At 38.5% G+C, this 17,812-nt stretch overlaps 1 protein-coding gene across 3 annotated transcripts in view; it reads right to left on the reverse strand.

The window, feature by feature from the left end:
- DIPK1A (divergent protein kinase domain 1A) overlaps nt 1–17,812 on the reverse strand; it is a gene marked incomplete at both ends in the record, with an annotated part of 123,531 nt that overhangs the window by 34,026 nt on the left and 71,693 nt on the right. For 2 of the 3 annotated variants that reach the window (XM_079696633.1, XM_079696631.1), the window contains one exon: nt 1,860–1,994. The exons of the other annotated variant lie outside the window; for it this stretch is intronic. In XM_079696633.1, coding sequence (XP_079552759.1) covers nt 1,860–1,994 — 135 coding nt within the window. The remainder of the gene's footprint in view (nt 1–1,859; nt 1,995–17,812) is intronic. 3 annotated transcript variants of the gene reach the window in all.

The following is a 17,812-nucleotide window of genomic DNA, read 5'->3' on the forward strand; positions in this document are numbered from 1 at the left end:
CCAGTGTATTGTCTGGCTCCAGACAGGTTCCTCCTAGTAAAACTCCTCAAGGATCTGGAATGGCCCATTGGAATGAACATAAGATTGACATCTTTCAACCCTCCTTGATTTGGGACTCTTCTTTGTTAATTAATTCCCTTGCTTCTTATATTAGTAATTTCTCCCCTGCCTAGTTAAGAGGCTGTAATACTCCTGGGGAATAACGGTTTTTTGTTTTTAAAAATTTTTTATCCTGACTGAGTAGCCGGAATTAAATTGATTTTTATTTTCTTAGAACTTTGGAAAGGTTCAGCTCTCCCTGTCTTATGGGGAGACATTTGCTGCTGTAATATTTATTTTACCTTACTGTAATTTTTCATTTTCTTCCCTGCTAGACTCTAAGTTCGTAAGGTCAGGATATCTTCTTCCTTGCTAAATGCACACCCCTAGCACCACTGGCCTAGTTAAAGAGTAACCACTCAATAATTATAGAATTGTTAACAAGTTATAATAATTGGGATCCCAACCACTATTATATCAAAAATATAATTCTCAGATGAAATGTTTTAATATTATTTATATAGAAGATATCAGCAGAAAACAAGGAGTTAAATTTACTTATCCTGGATTTTCTAGAAATCTTAGACTGATAGAGCGATTTTCCTGAGATACACCCAATAATTAGGATAGAAATTAAATAATAAATACACATTCTTTTTAGGTAAACTTTCAGTATTCGAGAATGACTCCATTTATTCAAAAGATGTGTTCCAGAAAGGTTGCCTGCAAATAACACTTTCATACTATAAATATTTAAAAACCCATCTGACTGGGCTTCCTTGGTGGTGCAGTGGTTGAGAATCCGCCTGCCGATGCAGGGGACACGGGTTCAATCCCTGGTCCGGGAGGATCTTACATGCTGCAGAGCAACTAAGCCCGTGTGCCACAACTATTGAAGCCCGTGTGCCTAGAGCCCGGGTTGTGCAACAAAGAGAAGCCACCACAATGAGAAGCCCACGCACGGCAAGGAAGAGTAGCCCCCGCTCACCACAACTAGAGAAAGCCCGTGCGCAGCAACGAAGACCCAACACAGCCAAAAATAAATCAATAAATTTATTTTTTTAAAAACCCATCTGATTACAGTAAACTAAAATTCAAGTATATTTGAAAAACAAAAATCCCTCTTTGTAATAAGAATGCTTTCACACTAGTCTGTATCACATATTCAGATTTCTGAATACTGGATTTTTCAAAGTGGGGAACAGTCCTACTAACTTGGTCATATCAAAATGCTAAGAAGTTCAGGGCTTCCCTGGTGGCGCAGTGGTTGAGAGTCCGCCTGCCGATGCAGGGGACGCGGGTTCGTGCCCCGGTCTGGGAGGATCCCACATGCCGCGGAGCGGCTGGGCCCGTGAGCCGTGGCCGCTGAGCCTGTGCTCCGGAGCCTGTGCTCCGCAAGGGGAGAGGCCACAACAGTGAGAGGCCCGCCTACCGCAAAAAAAAAAAAAAAAAAAAAAAAAAAAAAAAAAAAAAAAATGCTAAGAAGTTCAGCACAACTCAAAATCAAATTAACTTTTACTTTTTGAAAAAAATTTTTAGCATGTATATAGTAGTAAATATAATGTGTTATTAATATAGGTTTTTTAATGTGTTATTAAATTTAAAATGGATACACAACAAGGTCCTACTGTATAGCACAGGGAACTATATCCAGTCTCCCAGGATAAGCCATAATGGAAAAGAATATAAAAAAAAGAATGTCTCTATGTGTATAACTGAGTCACTGTGCTGTACAGCAGAGATTGGCATGACATTGTAAATCAACTGTACTTCAATTAAAAATAGGTTTTTCCATATACTAGAAAATAAAAAATACTTACTATTATTTTCTTACAGTCCTTTCCTCTGCATAGTTCTGTATAGGTAGAGTATTGCACATATATAATCCAGCTTCCAACAAAAACCACCAACCAGGAAAAGAAAAGATATTTCATTCGCACATATGAGAAGCGAGCCTGTAAGTAAAAGAGCACATAACAATCATTCATTCAGCACCAAGTCAGCATTCACTGTCTTAGAACATGACTTTTCCCCCTTTCTTGGAAGAACTCAATATATATTCTAGGCTTTCATATGGCAATTCTCCTAGAACAAAGTGTACTTTCACTTAGTCCAAACAGCACTGGTCTTAGAAAAGGAAGCTCCTTGGTCTTGCCAAGGAAAAGGGAACAAAATACCCTTTAAAATGTATAACCTTTCAAATACCACCAGCATCCAAACCTACTCATTAAGCACAAGCACGTGCACCATGCTACCCTGGGCACCCAGTGAGATCAGGTAAAGAAAGACACAATTCCCACTTACTACAAGCTTACAGAAGAGCGTTTCAAATAAGAATCTTAAAGTTCTTCATGAATAAGCATGGTAAAATAATTGTGTTTTAAGAAATAAGAACAGAGAATTTGGCTACTTGTCTAATGTCTCACAGTGAGGTACAACCAGAGTAAGAAATTATTCACATTCATTCCTATTTCCCTGCTGTATTCGCCAATGCTTTATGTTCCTTCTATTCAACTAATCAAATGCTTCACCTAATAGATATTCTGGAAACTTAAGGAGAAAGTTACAACTATTAAAGGAGAAGAAAGGTTAAGATATATAAAGAATAAAATACGCCCTGCATGTCAGTTTGTAAAGCTGCACAACAGGATCCTCTCTGCACTGTTTTGCTCTCAGTGCTCTGGTATCTAATTGCGACTCGGGTCAGTTAGTGTTTTTTCTCCATCAACCACATATCCAACAGTTTAATCTTCAAAATGTCAGCTAGTCAAGATAATTTGATATTTATTTTTTGAGTCTGGAACACCAGTGGTCTGGTTTTATAAACAACTGAATTTAGAACTATGGGGAGAATTGAGCAAAATAAAGATATGTAAACAAACAACGAAAGGCTAGTTTTGCTTTTACAATCACAAGTCAGTTTCTCACACTGGGCAACAGTAGGATACTGTGAGCATGCAAAGAAAGCAGAAAGGGATGAAAGAGACGTAAATGCATCTGCAGAAGACAATGAGTGCAGAGGAAAAAGAAACTCAGGAAATACTGAATTCTGTTGGCTTTATTTGCGGTTTAGGCATCGGTCTCTGTGAGGTTAACAGATGGTGAATCCCAGTACCAAAAGGCTTGAGTACAACGAATTCACAATTATATGATAGGTCTTTGAGCTTTATTATTAAAATATTTTTTAAATGCCTTTAATGCAAGTTATTTTTGTATAGCTCTAAATGAATTCAGTAAAAAGAAAGTTCATATAGAATTCCAAATTAAATCACATAAATGACAATGGGGTTTACATCAAGGGGTTTGTTTGAAAGACATTTAAGGTTACTTGGCCCTGATAAGAGGTCTAGTCATCAGAGAGAAATTGTTATGTATTAGTATTATGAAGCTTAAATATGATTAAATGACATAATGCCTATAGAACATAAGCACATTGCTAGGCACATAGAAAATACTCAACAAATAGCAAAATCAATTTGCAAGGCACTGAACAAAAAGCCAATAATGCTGTCATTATGGTTTGGCCACCACCTTCTTTTTGGGCTTGCCAAAAAGAAAACTGAATCTGAATCTGATTAAGCCTTACCAGTTTACAGGAAATACAGGAGACAGAGGAATACAAGTGACAGTTAAGTAAGTGACACTATTAGGATACAATCAGCAAGCCCTAGGCTGTGGGAAGTGCTGCAATACAAACAACTCAGTTCTTCAACAAATAAAATACAAGGGAGAAAATAGAGAGAAGATGGGAAAACCAAAGATCAAAAAATACATAAGAAATACTGTATATTAAATAATCACAATCTGTGGTTCTTTTCTGAGTCCTGATTCAAATGTAAAACTGTAAAAGAAAATGACATTTATGAGACAATTGAAAACTTGAAGACTGACAGGATACCTGACGTCGTTAAGGAATTATTTTAATTTTTCTGGTGTAATAATGTAATGTTTAAAGAAAAGAGACCTTATCTTTTAGAGATAGACATTGAAATATTTATGAGTGAAATAATATCTGGGATTTGCCTCAAAATAATATGGGAAGGGAAAAGTAGGTGGGGTATGATTAAAACAAAATTGGCCATGAGTTGGTAACTGTTCAAGCTGGGTGATAGTTACATGCCTTCTTTTGTACATGTTTTTCTCTACTTTTTTAACATTTTTTATATTGTGTGATAAGGAATACTTCCACACCAAGACACCCCCTTCCCACACATTAATTCAGCAACTATTTATTGTCTACTAAGTACCAGGTGCTGCCTTAGGCACTTTTAGAACATCTCCAGTTAAAGGGACAAACGAGTTATAAATCTACCATAAAAGTACACTTAACACAGTTAAGAGGATTCTTTGAACAACTGTAGCATGGCATGATTTTACTTTTAGAAGTCCAATCTTTTTTTTTTTTTTTGGCCACTAGAGAAAGATTACTTAATAAAAGATGAGGAGACAACTGTTAATCATTTGGAAACAGCATATTTAAATACCTAAAACATATCTTATATCAAAATAAATTCCACATGAGGGACTTCCCTGGTGGCGCAGTGGTTAAGAATCCGCCTGCCAATGCAGGGGACATGGGTTCGAGCCCTGGTATGGGAAGATCCTACATGCCGCGGAGCAACTAAGCCCGTGTGCCACAAATACTGAGCCTGCGCTCTAGAGACTGCGAGCCACAACTACTGAGCCCATGCACCGCAACTACTGCAACCCGCGTGCCTAGAGCCGTGCTCCACAACAAAGAGAAGCCACCACAACGAGAAGCCCGCACACTGCAACAGAGTAGCCCCCGCTCGCCGCAACTAGAGAAAACCTATGCACAGCAATGAAGACCCAACGCAGCCAACAAACAAACAAATAAATAAATTTATTTAAAAAAATAATAAATTCCACATGAAACTGATGGACATGTAAAATCTGAAATAATACAAATGTAGGAATCAAGAAGTTACTGAATAAAATTATTGAAACCATTTTATTTTAGGAAAGCTAAAAGAAAAGCCAATCTTTTTTCTTTTTTTTTTTTTTTAATGTTAGGAGTAGGAGTTTATTAATTAATTAATTAATTTTTGCTGTGTTGGGTCTTCGTTTCTGTGCAAGGGCTTTCTCTAGTTGTGGCAAGCGGGGGTCACTCTTCATCGCGGTGAGTGGGCCTCTCACTGTCGCGGCCTCTCTTATTGTGGAGCACAGGCTCCAGATGCGCAGGCTCAGTAGTTGTGGCTCACGGGCCTAGTTGCTCTGCGGCACATGGGATCTTCCCAGACCAGGGCTCGAACCCGTGTCCCCTGCATTAGCAGGCAGATTCTCAACCACTGCGCCCCCAGGGAAGCCCTTTTTTCTTTTTTAAAACCAACTTTGTTTTTTTTTTTATATTTGGCATTTTTACTTATGGGCAACAACTATATACTCCTAGATATCACTAAATTGTGTACAATTAGAAACACAGCATTATAGAAGAGCAGACATCAGAATTAAACAGAGCAGACTTAAGGAAATATCAATCTGCATTATTTTGCCCATTTTTCATTATGTGCACAAAGAAGCATGAATGCAATTTGAAATCTTTTAATGGCAATAAAGTTACAATCACCCACCTGCGTGACAAGTCCAATCTTATATTAACACTGAGATGGGTTTTAAAAGAAGATTAATCTCAATTCATTTAGTAAAAAGTCAAGAAAGACCTTACAATGCAGTACAATGTAAAAGAATATTTTCTTTTTTCCTTCCTGCCTTGCTCCACAGCAGGTAGAAGTCACAGAGCAAATGAAGCAACACAGACTTGGTGAGTAGGGTTCTCTCTTAGTGTTCAGAATTTGGTCCTGTCTTACCTTCTTCTTGACACCTACCTCAAGAAGCCTAGTAATGTCAACTACCCTCTGGACTCTCCATCAATGATTTCTATTAGCTTTCAAATGCATATTGAGCTTAATAGATGCCGGCAGCTAAGACTTGTGTATTTCTCCCTCCTGCAGAGGCAGTTTAATAAAACTTGGAATCATTTTGCTTTTCTCTCAAATAGCTACGTTAAATTTTTTCCCTGGCATATGTTTAAATGGAAAAACACCCTGTAAACTGGCTTGCCCGCTGAGTGTTCATCATGATACAGAATGTCAAAAATTTTAGAGAGGAAGTTGGATTAATGATGTTCCCAGCAGGGCACTGGGCATCACCTGTTGTACATATAATGACAAAAGGAGTGAAACACGTTTTTATTCCAGCATGCCATGGAACTTACTGTGATTTGAGAGTAACACAAAATAGTATAAGGACCTTCATGTGTTCTTTTCTTTTTTTTTTTTTTTAACATCTTTATTGGAGTATAATTGCTTTACAATGTTGTGTTAGTTTCTGCTGTATAACAAAGTGAATCTGCTATACGTATACATATATCCCCATATCCCCTCCCTTTTGCATCTCCCTCCCAACCTCCCTATCCCACCCCTCTAGGTGCTCACAAAGCAAGGAGCTGATCTCCAGGCGCTATGCAGCTGCTTCACACTACCTAGCTATTTTACATTTGGTAGTGTGTTTATGTCAATGCTACTCTCTCACTTTGTCCCAGCTTACCCTTCCCCCTCCCTGTGTCCTCAAGTCCATTCTCTATGTCTGTGTCTTTATTCCTGCCTGCCCCTAGGTTCATCAGAGCCTTTTTTTTTTTTTTAGATTCCATATATATGTGTTAGCATACGGTATTTGTTTTTCTCTTTCTGACTTACTTCACTCTGTATGACAGACTCTAGGTCCATCCACCTCACTACAAATAACTCAATTTCATTTCTTTTTATGGCTGAATATTCCATTGCATGTTTGTGCCACATCTTCTGTATCCATTCATCTGTTGATGGACACTTAGGTTGCTTCCATGTCCTGGCTATTGTAAATAGTGCTGCAATGAACATTGTGGTACATGACTCTTTTTGAATTATGGTTTTCTCAGGGTATATGCCCAGTAGTGGGATTGCTGGGTCATATGGTAGTTCTATTTTTAGTTTTTTAAGGAACCTCCATACTGTTCTCCATAGTGGCTGTATCAATTTACATTCACCAACAGTGCAAGAGGGTTCTCTTTTCTCCACACCCTCTCCAGCATTTATTGTTTGTAGATTTTTTGATGATGGCCATTATGAGGTGATACCTCATTGTAGTTTTGATTTGCATTTCTCTAATGATTAGTGATACTGAGCATCCTTTCATGTGTTTGTTGGCAATCTGTATATCTTCTTTGGAGAAATGTCTATTTAGGTCTTCTGCCCATTTTTGGATTGGGTTATTTGTTTTTTTGACATTGAGTTGCATGAGCTGCTTGTATATTTTGGAGGTTAATCCTTTGTCAGTTGCTTCATTTGCAAATATTTTCTCCCATTCTGAACGTTGTCTTTTTGTCTTGTTTATGGTTTCCTTTGCTGTGCAAAAGCTTTTAAGTTTCATTAGGTCCCATTTGTTTATCTTTGTTTTTATTTCCATTTCTCTAGGAGTTGGGTCAAAAAGGATCTTGCTGTGATTTATGTCATAGTGTTCTGCCTGTGTTTTCCTCTAAGAGTTTTATAGTGTCTGGCCTTACATTTAGGTCTTTAATCCATTTTGAGTTTATTTTTGTGTATGGTGTTAGGAAGTGTTCTAATTTCATTCTTTTACATGTCCCTGTCCAGTTTTCCCAGCACCACTTATTGAAGATGCTGTCTTTTCTCCATTATATATTCTTGTCTTCTTTATCAAAGATAAGGTGAACATATGTGCATGGGTTTATCTCTGGCTTTCTATCCTGTTCCATTGATCTATATTTCTGTTTTTGTGCCAGTACCATACTGTCTTGATTACTGTAGCTTTGTAGTATAGAGTGAAGTCAGGGAGCCTGATTCCTCCAGCTCCATTTTTCTTTCTCAAGATTGCTTTCACTATTCGGGATCTTTTGTGTTTCCAGACAAATTGTGAAATTTTTTGTTCCAGTTTTGTGAAAAATGCATTGGTAGTTTGATAGGGATTGCATTGAATCTGTAGATTGCTTTGGGTAGTCATTTTCACCATGTTGATTCTTCCAATCCAGGAACATGGTGTATCTCTCCATCATTTTGCATCATCTTTAATTTCTTTCATCAGTGTCTTACAGTTTTCTGCATACAGGTCTTTTGTCTCCTTAGGTAGGTTTATTCCTAGGTATTTTATTCTTTTTGTTGCACTGGTAAATGGGAGTGATTCCTTAATTTCTCTTTCAGATCTTTCATCATTAGTGTAGAGGAATGCAAGAGATTTCTGTACATTAATTTTGTATCCTGCTACTCTACCAAATTCATTGATTAGCTCTAGTTTTCTGGTAGCATCCTTAGGATTCTCTATGTATAGTATCATGTCATTTGCAAACAGTGACAGTTTTACTTCTTCTTTTCTGATTTGGATTCCTTTTATTTCTTTTTCTTCTCTGATTGCTGTGGCTAAAACTTCCAAAACTATGCTGACTAATAGTGGTGAGAGTGGGCAACCTTGTCTTGTTCCTGATCTTAGAGGAAATGGTTTCAGTTTTTCACCATTGAGAATGATGTTGGCTGTGGGTTTGTCATATATGGCCTTTATTAGGTTGAGGTAGGTTCCCTCTATGCCTGCTTTCTGCAGAGTTTTTATCATACATGGGTGTTGAATTTTGTCAAAAGCCTTTTCTGCATCTACTGAGATTATCATATGGTTTTTATCCTTCAATTTGTTAATATGGTGTATCACATTGACTGATTTGCGTATATATTCATGTGTTCTTTAATTTCTGCAGATCCTGCTGCTTCACATTTTAAAATAAAGATTTAAAAAAACAGCCATAAATGACATCTGTAGCTATTAACTTATTTTATTTCCCTGTGTGGCACTCACTAAAATGTTCCCAGTGGTCTGTTCCATACCAATTACCTAGACAATCTAGACTTTGATTAAGAAATGTAGTTACTGTTTCTGACCTTTTTAATTTTGCTGAACTATCCAAAATATAGCCCAGCAGACTTTCTGTTCTGCTGATTTTGTGCCTAGCTACTAGTGGTACATTGCTTTATTCCAAATTATGCTCCTGAAAGTCATGATAAGAATTTTAGTAAATACACTACAGCAGTGATTCTCAACTGGAGTCAATTTTGTCCCCAGGGGATACCTGGCAATGTCTGGAACTGGGGAGTATTACTGGAGCCTTGTGGGTAGAGGCCAGAGATGCTGTCAAACATTCTTCAATGCACAGAAGTGCCCTTCACAACTAAGAATTATCTGCCCAAATGTCAATAGTGCTAAGGCTGAGAAAACTTGTATTATGGTTACCCAGTAAAATGAAAATAAAAATTAAGCAGTTGAAAGAATCAAATTTGTATGACACTATCATTTTATTTTAGTCTTTAAGGCATAAACTACTACTAATTAGAAAAATATAACATCTGTCTGGAAGTAACAGAAGTAATTCTTTATGACTAAATGATTGGCAATATCTTATTATAAATAAAGAAAAATCACTGGAGATGGAAAATATATAAATGATGAAATAAACTTTCCTACCAATTCTACTGTAAAGAATAGTGATACTTTTTCTTCTTTTTTTTTTTTTTTTTTTTTTTTTTTGCATTACGTGGGCTTCTCACTGCTGTGGCCTCTCCCGTTGCGGAGCACAGGCTCTGGACATGCAGGCCCAGCAGCCATGGCTCACGGGCCTAGCCGCTCCGCGGCATGTGGGATCTTCCCAGACCGGGGCACGAACCCGTGTCCCCTGCATCGGCAGGCGGACTCTCAACCAGTGCGCCACCAGGGAAGCCCCTCTTCTTTTTTTATATTGATTGATCTCACTGTGATAACTTTATTTCAAAACAAATCTGAAAATCTATGATCTTATTCAAATGATTTTACATTAAGTTTTAAAAATAGGCATAAAGAAGCAACACCTCAAAATTTAGCCATGTAAGACTACTTCTATGTTACTTATCAATTTTTCACATTCAACATCTTTTACAAACATATAAAGCACAAAGTCCCATCTGTTCTACCTCTAAATACTTCCTATACAGATGTTCTTAATTTTGAAAAGTAAGGAAGAAAAATAGGTATCATGTCTTACTTAATATGTTTAGTGGACTTGAACACTCAGAAAATCTAACAAATTGATAAGGCTATTGCTTGCAAAAACTCAAATACAATGATTTCATCATTTCATAGAAAAAGCTGAGAGACATGTTTGTCCTTTTTCTTTTGTGATAACACTGGGTTATAACATTTATGTAAGTTTCATGTGTACAGCATATTTTCATTCAAGTTTTTCAATTACCAGTTACTCTGAAATAAACTTCAAAAATCTTTTTTTTCCTTACTGTTATATTGACAACATTGTAGCTAGCTTTTACTGCTAAATATTTAGGAGTAATCTGGCTGAAAAAAACTAGAGTTAAAATTATTGACACATATCCCCAAATATAACTTTTACCCTTTTCTTTAAATAAACCCTAGATATTTATAGTAATAATACTTTTGAAAAATATGCTAGCTGTAAAAAAAACAGAAATATAAAGAAAGCATTTAATAAGGTAAATACGTTACACCACAACACATACAGATAAACTGTTTGGAATGGATCTTGTACTTTTTTTTTTTTAACATCTTTATTGGAGTATAATTGCTCTACAATGGTGTGTTAGTTTCTGCTATATAACAAAGTGTATCTGCCAGACATATACATATATCCCTATATCTCCTCCCTCTTGCATCACCCTCCCACCCTCCCTATCCCACCTCTCTAGGTGCTCACAAAGCACCGAGCTGATCTCCCTGTGCTATGTGGCTGCTTCCCACTAGCTAGCTATTTTACATTTGGTAGTGTATATATGTCCATGCCACTCTCTCACTTCATCTCAGCTTTCCCTTCCCCTTCCCCGTGTCCTCAAGTCAATTCTCTACGTCTGTGTCTTTATTCCTGTCCTGCCCCTAGGTTCTTCAAAACCTTTTTTTTTTTTTTTAAGATTCCATAAATATGTGTTAGCACACGGTATTTGTTTTTCTCTTTCTGACTTACTCCACTCTGTATGACAGACCCTAGGTCCATCCACCTCACTACAAATAACTCAATTTCGTTTATTCTTTGGCTGCGTTGGGTCCCTGTTGCTGCACCTGAGCTTTCTCTAGTTGTGGCGAGCAGGCTTTTCATTGCAGTGGCTTCTCTTGTTGCGGAGCATGGGCCTTAGGCATGCAGGCTTCAGTAGTTGTGGCTCACGGGCTCAGTAGTTGTGGTGCATGGACTTAGATGCTCCGCAGCATGTGGGATCTTCCCGGACCAGGGAACAAACCCATGTCCCCTGAACTGGCAGGCAGATTCTTTTTTTTTTTAATAAATGGCGCACAGGCTTCAGTAGTTGTGGCTCACGGGCTCAGTAGTTGTGGTGCATGGGCTTAGTTGCTCCGCGGCACATGGGATCTTCCCGGACCAGGGATTGAACCCGTGTCCCCTGCATTGGCAGGCAAATTCCCAACCACTGCATCACCAGGGAAGTCCCGGCAGGCAGATTCTTAACCACTGTGCCACCAGGAAGTCCCTCCTGTACCTTTATTAAAGGGTGTTTCGGGCTTCCCTGGTGGCACAGTGGTTGAAAGTCCGCCTGCCGATGCAGGGGACACGGGTTCGTGCCCCGGTCCGGGAAGATCCTACATGCCACGGAGCGGCTAGGCTCGTGAGCCATGGCCGCTGAGCCTGCGCGTCCGGAGCCTATGCTCCGCAACGGGAGAGGCCACAACAGTGAGAGGCCTGCGTACCGCAAAAAAAAAAAGGGTGTTTCACTGCTTAGTTGGAAGGCTATGGGAAAACCATTAAGAAAATTATCTACATGTATCTAAACTATCCTAGTGCTAATTTTCATAAACATCAAAAAACAGCTATGATACTCAACCAAAGAATCACACAAAAAATTACTTTCATGTCATTCCACACAAGGAAAATCTTGAGTTTTTATGTTAAAAATAGTGAAAATAAAGGTTCTAAAAATATCTATCGTCCCCAACTTGTCCTGAGCATGAAAATGCTTTTTTTATGACAAAACTTTAGAGAAGAATTCCTTGTCAAAGGGCATTATTAGTCTATTGATCAGAGTTTTAGCATTCTTCATCTTTCTAAGAGCTGAATTTTCACTTTTATAGGAAGATTTGTCATTGTTCTCTGATCTAAGTTCTAAAGGTTTTATTTGCATGAGCATATTCTCTGTTTTGATTTTATTAGAACTCTAGAAATAAAATTCTAACAGGGAGCAGATAATTTTCACATTTTCTCTGAATGCCGGTTCATATTTTTTATAGCTTAGGCACTGACAACATCAAAAATGCAGAACACTTTTCACTGGGGAACTAACTGCATGGGGTGATCCTTAAGCCTGTGGCTAGTTGCAATAGCAAATTACTATTCCAAAGAAGTGTCGAAGTGTGGGAAAATGCTCATGATATGGTTAGAGAAAAAAATCAGCTTTCAAAACAACATGTATGGTATGTTCTCAATTTTGCTTTAAAAAAAAAAAAGAAAGAGAGAGAAAGTTACCAACAGACTGTAGAAACTGCAAGGAAATTAACCAAAATGTCAAGGGTGGTTATCTCAAAATGTCAAAAGTAGTGGGATTATGGATGATTTTTTTTTTTTTTTTTTTGCGGTATGTGGGCCTCTCACTGTTGTGGCCTCTCCCGTTGCGGAGCACAGGCTCCGGACACGCAGGCCCAGCGGCCATGGCTCACGGGCCCAGCCGCTCTGCGGCATGTGGGATCTTCCCGGACTGGGGCACGAATCCGTGTCCCCTGCATCGGCAGGCGGACTCTCAACCACTGCACCACCAGGGAAGCCCTATGGATGATTTTTATTTTTCTCTCTATCACATAGATTTTCTATAATGAATACGTATTACTTTTTAATCTGAAAAAACTACATATTTGTATATAGGTGCTTAGCATATCTATTTAAAAACAGACCTCTAGGATCTAGAAGTCTCCTGACTGCTTTTCAAAAACTTTTTAAAAAAAAACTGGAAAATACATCATTCATATAGAATTGTTTAAAATACATAAGTATAACTTAAATTATAAAGTAAATACCCATATAACTCCCACCTGGGTTAAGAAACAGTTTCTCTAGTGCCTTCACTGACCCCCATGTGACCTCTCCAGTAAGGGTTAATTAACATGCTCCTGACTTCAATGATGATCATATATGTGCTTTCCTATGTAATTTAACCATTGATCATATATACCTAAAACACAGAATTTGATGTTCATTGCTCTTGAACTTTACAGAAATAGAAGCATATGCCATATATTCTATTGTGACTTGCACCTTTCTCTGATGCAAACAGCCATAATTTGTTCATTTTCTTTGCTGCAGAGTATTCCACTGTTTATTTTTTTTAAGTGAGAAATTTACTTTGTCTTATCACAATCAATACATAAATTTTTAAATGTATACATTTCTCTTCAAGCTCCGTTGGGAAAAAAAACACATAGTATGGAGATGCATTCTATGCTTGGCTCCATGCACTCTGTGGGTCTCATATATTTCATCCAATGTTCCTAGAAATCATGGATTCAGAAGGTTTGGGAGAGACAACGAAAACGAATAGTTCAACCATACACTGATGTGGTATGAGGCTGATGTGAACAGTTTTGTCCTAAGTCAGCTGTGCCAGGAGGAAGTCTAAAGGCATTACATGGGGAGTGTCACAGAACTGCCTGGGTGTGGGTGCGACTTTAGTTATCAGTCGATGAGGAAACGACTTTTTGTCCCTAAAAGTTGAAGACTATAATCCTTTGTTTTGCTGCTGCTGCTTTAGAGACCACAAGCCGGCTTCATGTTTAAAAGAGCTGCAAGGCCAGGAAAACAGAGCAAAGCCATTCCCAGGATTAAAAAAGCAGGCACACAGAGGGCTTTTAATGAACAAGTAGACAGCCGGCATTTCATAGAGCACATGGGAGGGAGGTGCAGCCCCCATCAGCACTCTACATAAAAGGAATATTAGCATTTGCAAGAGCAAATGAACTCAGTCACGGAGTTCTTCAACATCCCAGTGCAGAAAGACAGAGGTTAAGAAAGCTAAGTGTTCCAATTTTCTATTGTTTTATAATAAACTATCCCAAAACTCAGTGGCTTACAAAAATAATTTATGTCTCTCATGGTTCCGAGTTGATTGGACTCAGCTGGTCACTTCTCTCAAGTTTTTCATGCATTCGTGATTAGGGCTGAAGACATATGACAAAGGACTGACTGGGCTGGACTGTCAGTCCAGGGGATGGACTGGACAGGGGTTGGCTGTTTCACTCACATGTCCAGCTAGCTCCATGTGGCCTAGCTGGCCTTCTTCTGAGTATGGTGCTCAGGGTAGTCAGGCTTCTTACATGATGGCTGACTTACTCCAGGGCAAGTGTTCCCAGAGACCAAGGCAGAAAAGCTGCATCATTTCTGCCCCACTCTCTTGGTTACACAGGGCCAGATCAGATGGAATGGAGGGGGTACTCCATAAGGGCATGCATACCAGGAAGCATGGCTACTGAGGGGTCATCTTTGGAGAGTAGCTACCACTCCCAGATAGGATCAACAAAGCAGGGTCTAAGGGAGAGGAGAAAAACAATGTGGAGGTCCTACCCAGAACAGAGACAATTTTCTTGGCCGTTCAGATTAAGGGTTCTCCCTTCCTCCTTAGTGGGGCAGAACTGGAAATTGCAATTAAAATCCATTAATAGTATTTGTAGTTGTATGTATTTGTGTTTAAGTTACTGAATACAGTTTTCATTCCATATCATGAACTCAGTAACTATCAACAAATCTTTAGCTTATGTACACAAAGTCCCAAGTTAAAGAACTACTTAAGATATGGTTATACATAAGTTTCCAAATAGAATTCACGTTACCTTAGTATTTCAGTTAAGATTCAGGCACCCAGAATGGGCAAATCACGTGTCCATTTTCCCTTTTTAGTACGCCTGAGGCACCATACTGGGTCTAGAACTTAGTACACATACAATATCCACATGCAAATCTCAAATGGGAATCCTAGTGGGCACTTAAATTCACTAACAATTCACTTACTAAAAATAAAGTTTAGCTATGTTTTACCTAAGCTCGGAGATTGAACAGCATGGTCCCTTTAAACTCCAGATTCTGAAGTACATTTTAGGGCAAAATTTATTTGGAATAGTTACCTCTACGGTTGTACGACCTGATTGATTTAACAATTTTCAACAGAGTTTGGAATCTTGGAGTATCCAGAGGCTGATTATAATTTAGATGAAACTTGATTATTGTAAAGGGTTTTTAAAAGGAAATTAATGTTAGTTAATATTCTGTGAGATTGATGAAGAAGGAAGCTGGGTTCTGAAGCTTCCTTTCCCAGGATTCATTTATGTGACTTCTAGACACAGTAGCAATTAAATACTGAAACCTCACCTCTCTCTGATACATGAGAAAAGCAGATGTGTGTGTTCAAATACTGGGGTGGCCAGAGCAGGGCTGCGGGAGGTGGTTCACCTCTGTGCGACAGCATTCTGCCTTTGTATCACTGAAAGATCCGTGGCTGCTCAGGGAATGCGGTCAGAAAGGAGCTACGGTTCCTCTGACCCGAGAGGCGTGTGTAGGTTGTATTCCCGTTGGTTGGTATCCTGCACAGATTTGCAGAAGCCCTAGAGCGGAACAACTTTAATTTAAAAACATAACAGATTGGGGCTTCCGTGGTGGCGCAGGGGTTAAGAATCCACGGGGTTAAGAATCCGCCTGCCAATGCAGGGACCACGGGTTCAAGCCCTAGTCCAGGAAGATCCCACATGCCGCGGAGGAACTCAGCCGGTGCGCCACAGCTACTGAGCCTGCGCTCTAGAGCCTGCGAGCCACAATTACTGAAGCCCGTGCGCCGAGAGCCCGTGCTTCGTAACGAAGAGTAGCCCCCGCTCACCGCAACTGGAGAAAGCCCGCGTGCAGCAACGAAGACCCAACGCAGCCATAAATAAAATAAATAAATTAAGAAATATATATATATAACAGGTTGAACAGTGCCTATCTAGTCCATTCTAATCAGACATCTCTGAAGGTAAACTCATCTGTAAAGCAATTAAAACAGAAGTGACATGTTAAATGGTAACTACATCAGAGTTAGAAGAGTCCTCAGAGGACCCAGACTCTATTAGTTTTTTTCTCATCAAAGTACTTTTATACCAGAAAACAGTACATGCCCAGTATAGAAAAAATGGACAATAAAGAATTATGTAATTCCAGTTATAAGAGAAATAAGTCCTGGGGTGTAACGTACAGCATGGTGACTGTAGTTAACAATACTGTATTGTGTATTTGAAAGTTGCTAAAGAGAGTAGATCTTAAATGTTCTCATCACAAGAAAAAAAATTGTAACTATGTGAGGAGATGGATGTTAACTAAACTAATTGTGGTGATCATTTTGCAGTATATACACACATATCAAATCACTCTGTTGTATACCTAAAGCTAATACAATGTTATATGTTAATTATATCTCAATAAAAAAAATAATAATTATGTAAAAAAGAAGGTAAATGATCGAGTTTTGGTGTATTTCTTTCATAGCTGTTATATAATGTATATATATAACATACATTAAGAAAAATAAAATTAGGATCTTATGATAAATGTCATTTATCACTTTTTTCCACTTAGCATACTATTAAACACATTCTTAGGCCATTACATAGTCTTGATATTTAAATGAATGCATAACATTTTGCAGTAAGGGTATACCATAATTTATTTAATCCTATTTCTATTGTTGGACATTTTTATTATTTCCAATATTGTGGTCTATTAATAGTAACAACAACAATATTATTAATGAGAGCCAATATTTATTAGTGTTACCCTGTACCAGGAACTGTTATCTTCATAAAAAGTCTGCTCTGGGGTGGTAAGTTGGTCAGGGGTAAGAAAACTGTTGTCCATGAGCCAAATCCAGTCTGCTACATGGTTTTGTAATTTTATTGGAACACATCCACCCCATTCACTGATTTACTGTCTAAGGCTGCCTTAATGCTATAATGGCAGAGTTGAGTGGTTGCAACAGAGACCGCATGGCCAGCAAAGCCCCAAATATTTATTATCTGGCTCTTTATAGAAATAGTTTGTCAATGCTTGGATTGTAAATATTCATTCCTTCCCCCTTCCCCGCTTTCCCGGCCTCTTTGATGTTGGGCTTGGCCATGTGACTTGCTTTGGCCAATGTTTGTTAGTAGATGTGATGCAAAGAAACGTGTACAATTGGACTTGCCTTCTTACACTTCAGGCACTGCCAGGAGAAGAACAGGTCCCTGGTAGTCCATTCATCCCAGGACAGTAAGTGATACTGTAGCCCACCTGAACCAAACCCAGAGCTGGGAGCCAATCCCAGCCTAGAAAAGTTGAACTCCAGCTGACCTGTTGATGTATGAGTGAGAAATTAATGGTCATTGTGTGTCACCGAGTTTTGGGGACAATTTGTTATGCAGCATTGTTGTTGTAGCTAAGTGATACTGGACCCCTCCTTACGCTTAAATCTCCTTATAAGAACTCTGTGAGTGGGGACTATTCTTCATTTTACAGATGGAGAAACTGAGAAATATATGCAGGTTAAAGCAAGGCTATACTAGTAGTAAATAGGAGAACCAGGATTTGAATTGAGGCAACATGGCTTCAGAGTCTGTATTTGCTCTACTCTATTGCCTACTGTATTAAATACATAAATATTTGCTTGAGTATTTGATTATTTCTTCAGGAGAGATTTCAGCAAGAAAATTTCTAGGTCAAAGGGTA

This window comes from Hyperoodon ampullatus, assembly GCF_949752795.1.
Source record: "Hyperoodon ampullatus genome assembly, chromosome: 2".
NCBI lineage: Eukaryota > Metazoa > Chordata > Mammalia > Artiodactyla > Ziphiidae > Hyperoodon > Hyperoodon ampullatus.